General features: G+C 36.9%; 1 protein-coding gene across 1 annotated transcript; it reads left to right on the top strand.

Moving 5' to 3' along the window:
• Positions 1-746: 746 nt before the first annotated feature.
• On the top strand, positions 747-7,191 carry KRR1 (KRR1, small subunit processome component homolog). Its single transcript, XM_023762781.1, is given in 4 exon segments — positions 747-1,177; positions 1,880-1,931; positions 1,933-2,040; positions 6,877-7,191. Coding segments are annotated over 4 exon segments (255 nt in total). The 5' UTR covers positions 747-1,092; the 3' UTR covers positions 6,887-7,191.
• The last annotated feature ends 475 nt before the right edge of the window (positions 7,192-7,666 follow it).

The raw sequence follows: 7,666 nt of genomic DNA, 5'->3' as shown, positions 1-7,666 counted from the left end.
GTATCAAAGACCTCTTCTATTTGTGCTGCAGAAAACAAGACCAATCATCAAAAGAATGGTCTTATCTGTAGCGAGTCTAAGAACTTTTAGATTCCTAGAAGCGTAAAGATTTGTAGTAGTGATGAACCTCACATCTTGAAGTCAGCTAATATGCAGTGTAGGGGTAGTGTGGGGTCAGGGTGAGAAATCTTCCAGTGGTTCTCAACCTTCCTAATGCTGCGACCCTTTAATACAGTTCCTCATGTTGTGGTGACCCCCAACCATAAAATTATTTTTGTTGCTACTTCATAACTGTAATTTTGCTACTGTTATGAATCATAATGTAAATATCTGATATGCAGGATTATTTTCAGGGGCCTCGACCCCGGATTGAGAACCGCTGGGCCGAAGTGAATACTTCAGAAGTGCTTCGTAGTTACTGTCCTGTTGACTTAGAGATATACCAAGACCCTAGAAAATCACCATCAGAAACAAGGACTTTGAAAACTTATCTTCCATAAAAAGTATCAATCATGCTTTGTTTTAACTTTAGTTTCTCACTTTATAACTTTGGATTTAAGGACTAGATATATGCACATAACATACCTTGTACAAAGTAATCTCATAATAAATGGGAGTTATTACTGTCACTTCCTGCCATTGAGATCCATATATTCTCATATTAGTACCTTCCCCTCGCCAACCACCTATGTGACTATCATATAAGTATTTATCAAAGGAGTGACATCAGTGATAGTCACTTAGCACTCTGCGGCCAAACCCTGGAGTCCGTTCTCCCGGGTTGGACTCTGAGGCCATGGGAAAAATACAGACGGAACCCATCGCCAACTTACAATGCTAAACTACAATTCCCAGCATGCAGGCAAACTCCGTGGTTTCGGTGCACCCTGAAAAAGAAGTCCCTGACTCTCCATTGGCAACTTGAGAAAGGCCTTAGTTACACAAATCCGCGGGATTCTAGCGAGGGCACGCACGGAGACTGCGCAGATCTCCTCGCCTGAAGTTCTAGGGCACTCATTGTGAGTACCGGGAGTTTAGCCGGAAGGATTTAAGAACCGTTCCACTTCCGGTAACACCGGAAGCAGTTCCAAGATGGCGACCTCCATGGCGAACGGGCCAGCCCCGGCGGCTGGGAAGAGTGAATTTCGTAACCAGAAGCAGAAGCAGGAGAACCGAGGTAAGGTGGTGTGAGCACCGAAGCCCGGGTGTGGAGGTTCAGTTGCGATCGTGTGACGCCGCCTCGGGTCTGTTCTCTGAAGTTGAGTACCCAAAAGAGCTGGCTTTTAGGGGTATTGGCCGGGCCTGCGGAACCGTCTGGCGGATATGGTGTCGGTCAGGTGTTGCTAATAATCGCTTCTGCTAAACGCTCCCAGAGCGCAGGTGTTGCGGACTTCGTCTTTGGTAACATGATGGCTAAGAAATTGCGGAGGGCACACCTTAGACCGCGGCGATGGCTGGAAGTCGTTGGCCAAATGAGGGATGCCGTGGATAGGAGATCGGTCTGTATTTGAGTTAAGGGCTGATGGTAAAGGACACAGACATGGGTGAGGACATTCAGATTCAGCAGGTCTGGGCTGGAGGCCAACAACTGCATTTCCAACACCTGCAGTTTATGCTCATGCTGCAGGCCTATGAACCATACCTTTGGGTCGTACGGATATAAGTTATAGCTATTGGATTTAAGAGGTTCCTAACATCCAGAATGTGTACAAGTAGTTTTAATAGTGTGTTGGTAATGGTAGAGGCCTGTTCTTTGACTACTGAGTAATCTAAAAAGCATAGGAAAAGGAAATGCAAAGGGAGTTTTGGAAGCTTGTAAATGTATGCGTATAAATGTCCAAAAGTAGGTTAAAATCTGATGTGTAATTTTTTCCTGTAGATGAATCAGAACTCCTCACTGTACCTGATGGTTGGGAGGATCCAGCTTTTTCCAGAGGACACACCCAGAGGACTCTTGGGAAGCAGTTTTGCATCTCTGTTCCCAAATACAGAGATGGGCAAAAGTAGGCTCATGGTTTTCATATGGAAAAAGACATGCAGGTTATGATTGTTACAATAGCTTTATTAACTCAAAAGAATGTCACAATGAACTGTAAACTTACCCCTGTATAGAGAGGCTTACTTGAAAGAGTGCTGGCTGTTGGTACAGAAAGCCTTGAATGGACATGTATGCATATTTTATGTATTTCTTTGAGATTTTGCTCTGCTGATACCTTTACTTTTAAGTAAGTATTGTATGCTGGTAGATTTTTTTTAAATATATTTTTTATTGATTTCAGAGAGGAAGGGGGAGAGAGAGAGAGAGAGAGGCAGAAACACACATAGACATCAATGATGAGAAAGAATCATTGATCAGTTGCCTCCTGCTTGGCCCGTAGTGGGGATAGAGCCTGCAACCTAGGCATGTGTCCTGACTGGAATTGAACCATGATTTCTTGGTTCATAGGTTGATGCTCAACCACTGAGCCACGCCGGCTGGGCTCTCTCTCTCTCTCTCTCTTTGGTAAACTCATAGTGATCCAGCCTTATGTTGAATAGTTTATCACTCAGTATATTGAAATATTCTTCAGAATATGTTCACATGTCAAAAAATAGCATTTTTATTTGCTTTGTTGAAATCTGGTTCTTTGTACTGAGAGTTGATGCAGAATTTTCCAATTATTGCTTCTTTTCGAATTTATGATAATTTGTTTTGACTTTGTATTTAGCTAACAGAAACCAGCTTGAAAAAAAGTTGGAAAGGGAAGTCTATTCTCACCCTAAGGATAAGATGGTGGATTTGAGTTAGGTCCATGATAGGGAAGCCAGATAGCTTTGCATTTTTACCTTAGATGTTAAATATGGCCTCATATGGATGGATATATATATATATATATATATATATATATATATATATATATATTTCAACTAGAGATACTATTTATTGCCCTAACCAGTTTGGCTCAGTGGATAGAGTGTTGGCCTGCGGACTGAGGGGTCCCGGGTTCGATTTCAGTCAAGGGCATGTACCTTGGTTGCGGGCACATCCCCAGTAGGGGGTGTGCAGGAGGCAGCTGATTAATGTTTCTCATCCATGTTTCTAACTCTCTATCCCTCTCCCTTCCTCTCTGTAAAAAATCAATAAAATATATCTTAAAAAATATATTTATTATGTTAAGTACAAAGTATTCTAAAATCAAGTAAGCATAATGGTTTCAGTTGCCTGCCTTTCTATATTCTCGTATGAAGATAATCAAGCATTCTTTATATTAACTACCCAGCTTCTTCAACGAGGGAGTTTGATAGAATTTTAGAGAGAGATTAATTCATAGTAATTAATGGTTAGATTAGGGATAGGTTATGTAAGTATCTAAACTGAATTCATTTTTAGGCGGTTGCTTGTGTAGCATGTTAATGCAACCCTGGACCTGATCGAGGGCGCATGACTGTACAACAAAGACGACTTTTGATCCATACATCATCATTAGGGTCAGAGAACTAATAAAACTGTTAGCAAGGAGTGTTTCATTTGAACAGGTAAATTTACAGTTACAGAGATTCTGCTTTATTTGTGCCATTAGAGATGATATAGCACTGCTTCTATCCATCCCTTCCCTTCCTCCATAGAGTTTTCATTATTCTGCTTAGATATCAGTGTGGGCTTTGAAAAAATAAAAGTATTTGTAAAGACTATCGGTTGAATATTTCTTTGTTTTTTTCAAAAGGCAGTATGAATTCTTCAGGATGGGGTTGCATGCGATATCATTAAGTTGTTTAGTAAGAAATAAAAAAAGATTTGTAAAAAGAGGATCATGGCTTATTGGTCCCAAAGGATCTACATTGAAGGTACCTTTTATCAGTAGGAAACTTGAGTATCTTCTTTGTCATTAAGTTTTTCAGTGTATTTCAACTGAATTTCAACTTATTGTTCTTTGATGTAGGCATTGGAACTCTTAAACTGTTGAATTATGGTTCAGGGAAACACGGTATCAGCCATTGGACTTTTTAGTGGCTTAAAAGAGGTGAGAACGACTTACTATATTTAGTTAATTTTCAGCAGAGAACAAATTAAATAACTTGGTTATTTTTTTTTTATGATTGTATTGTTTTAGAACGTGCTTTGCTTGATTTCCCATTAGTAAATGCTTTGTACTTCATGGAATTTGAGGGAGCCATTGCTCCTGGACCCTAACATATTATGGCCAACCTTTGACAATTACAGACATCCATTTCTCAGTTAGAAAGTCTGCACACCATCATTCCTTCCACTACACATTTTAGTTACATGTGCTCAAATATTAGGGACTGAACAGATGTTGTTATTTGCAGGAATGTATACAGCCAGTTGAGGTCAAACTCAAATTTTCTTTTGTTTGAACTTATTATAATGTTTTCATGAACATTTATTTTAAACTTGTTATGAGGAAATCTGCTGAGCAGATACTGTTCTAATTGGCTCCCTTTGATGCTACTGTCTGGATCTGGCTGTGAGGTCTTGCTTCTTCCTTTCCAGGGCTTTTAATAGAACTCTCTTGGATCTCCTTCTTAGAAATGATCTGCCCTTTTCTTGTGGGGCAATAATAACTTAAATACATTGAATACTTTGTAATTCTATAAAGTGTAAATACGTTATTCAGTTCTTACAACAGATCCTTGAGGTATCTCCATTTCTGCAATGCAAATGAGAAAGCTGGAAGAGGAAAATTAAGTGTCTTTCCATTTAAAGTGGCAGTCCCATTATTCGAGCCCACATATTCTGACTCTGAATCCTGCTCTCTTCCCTCTAAATTGCAGTTGCGGAGTGTTACACTCGTTCTATATGTCACATTTTCACAGTACAATTGAGTAACATCATTGTACTCAAGGTTGACTATTATGAAAGATCTAGCAGCCACTAAAAGCAGTTGAAGGAACTACTACATTCAATTGGCAGCCACTGCCTGGTTTGTAGGATATTTTGCAATATAGTAATCCCCTTCTGCCTGGCTAATTAAAATCTTTATAAGTGACTAATTCATTTTTCTTTGCAAATTTCTGGTTCGAAAAGTAGTCATATCTACTATGAAGAATATTCATTCAATTTATAATATTAAAATGAGTATTAATTATATATTCCTATAACAGTGGTTGTCAGACTTCTTTTAGCTACAGAACCCTTTACAGAAATTAAATTTTTATAAAAGTCTAATAGACAAAACAGATAAAGCAGAGCTATTTGGGGTAAATTATTAGAGGTAGAGTTTAGCCTACTCAACTCTACTCCAGTCCTATAGTTACTTCCCTGAAAGTTTGGATCTCTATGGAGCTCAGTATTGACAGGGACATTGTAATGTATTATATAATTCTAATATAAAAAAGCCTTCACAGAATTTGTCGTAGATATCAATTCTGTTTTCTAAAACTGTGAGCCCATTATATTTAGAGATGTGATCTTTCAGAATTCTGCCTTTTTCTATTAAAAGATAATCAAGCATTCTTTATATTAACTACCCAGCTTCTTCAACGAGGGAGTTGATAGAAGGTTGACTATTATAAAAGATCTAGCAGCCACTAAAAGCAGTTGAAGGAACTATTATATTCAGTTGGCAGCCACTGCCTGGTTTGTAGGATATTTTGCAATATAGTAATCCCCTTCTACCTTCTGCCTGGCTAATTAAAATCTTTATAAGTGACTAATTCATTTTTCTTTGCAAATTTCCAGTTTATTTCAGATTATATTGAAACTCTTTTTTTTAATTTAACACTCAGATTATTTATGTTAGCCTTTTGAGAGAAATATATCCCTGTGTGCAAAGTTCATGACTGTTCTTGGAAATGTAACCATGGTATAATGAGCTGTTTTATTTATGACGGGTATTTGTTGAAGAGTCCACTTAAATTTGGTGATGTTATGGTAAGTTTAAAAGTCTCTATTAGATTGATGTGAAAGAACAATTTTGAGTTACATTGGTATATTAAAGATAAAGAGAGCTAGTCATGCATCTGATGCCTGTTTTGCATCCTCTTGTGTACCAATGTCTATAAAATTCAAATGGCATTGATTAGGTGGTTGAGTTCTGTTAAAAGGACATGTAAATACTATCAGATTATTATTTTTATTACCAAAATCTTGTTTAAAAAATTCTACTGGTCATTCATTGAACTAATACTTGGAAAACTTTTAAGTTTTTATGGGGTATTAAATGAAGTATATTTTGACCTATAATTTCCTGATTAGTTAATTAAATTAATGAAGCTGGAAGGACTATATGTAATATTCTTCATGAAATGTAATTTTGCCCTGGCCAGGTAGCTCAGTTTTTAGAGCATCATCCCGATAACACCAAAGTTATGGGTTCAAATTCCAGTCAGGGTACATACATATAAGAATCAACCAATGAATGCATAAATAAGTGGAACACCAAATAGATGTTTCTCTCTATATCTCTATCTCTATCCCTTTCTCTATCTCTCTCATCAATAATAAACATTTTTAAAAATTTAATTTTTAATTATTTTAGCATACGAGATGGAAAATTGGCATATTAATGAGTACTTTAAGGTACCAAAATATAGAAAAGAATATAAGTAAAAATAATATGATTTCAAGTGTGATTTAAGGGGAAAAAATGTAGTTGAATCCAGTTAAATCCAGTAATTGGTTCAGGTAGCTAAACTATAATGCCATTTTTATGTATATGTTCACTAATGTATTTTTAAAGTATTATTATTATTATTATTATTTTCTCTTAAAGACATTTCTAACTTTCCTTTAGGCTGATGGCAAGTGCTGTATTTTATAACATTAACTTCCAATTATAACAGTATTCTGAAATTAATTGTACTAAATATATATTCTTTATGTTTCACTTGGTAAAATCTAAAGAAATACACATATTGTGTTTTTTATTTGTCTAGCTTCTATTAAAACTAAAATTGACATGGCTGCCATCAAGGAAAAGGTTAAGAAAGCAAAGATTAAGAAACTGGGAGCTCTCACATCTGAAGAAGTTAAGCTTAAGATGGAAGCAGATGAGAAGAAAAAAAAGTAATACACACACAACCTGAACTAGAACCTACTAAGCTATCTCTTTTTATAAAGGACACTTAGGGCATTAGTTGCCTTATGTGTAAGAAGTAATATTCTGATTATTTTTTTTCTGAATGTGTTTTTCTTTATGAGAGTATTTATATGTATGGCTATTCTTTAAAAATATAAATTATTGTATTCTCCATGTGCTTGTTGAACAATGTTGTACTAGAGAGCGGTATATATGTCTTTATGTGCATTGCACCTAATCTGTTCTAGGCAGGCTTTGTCTAGCATGATTTTAGGAGTAATTAAAAAAAAAATTCTTTTTTTCTTTTTTTTTTTTAATCCTTACCCAAGGATACTTTTCCATTGATTTTTAGGGAGAATATAAGAAAGAAGGAAAGACAGAGAGAAACATTGATGTGAGAGAAACACATCGATTGGTTGCCTCCTGCAGGAGCCCTGACCAGGGCTCTGGCCAGGGAGGAGCCTGCAAGGGAGGTATGTGCCCTTGACTGGAATCGAACTTGGGACCCTTTGGTCTATAGGCCAAACCGGCCAGGGCTAGGAGTAATTCTTTCGTTTGATGTAAAGATTTTTGAAATGTGACTGTTGTAATTATCCAACAAATCGAATGTCTGATTTGGTTAAATACCTACAACTGTGTCCCAGCAT

This window comes from Myotis lucifugus, unplaced genomic scaffold (assembly GCF_000147115.1).
Source record: "Myotis lucifugus unplaced genomic scaffold, Myoluc2.0 scaffold_261, whole genome shotgun sequence".
NCBI lineage: Eukaryota > Metazoa > Chordata > Mammalia > Chiroptera > Vespertilionidae > Myotis > Myotis lucifugus.
The sequence above is the reverse complement of the archived record's forward strand: the minus strand, read 5'-3'. Positions and strand labels throughout refer to the sequence as shown.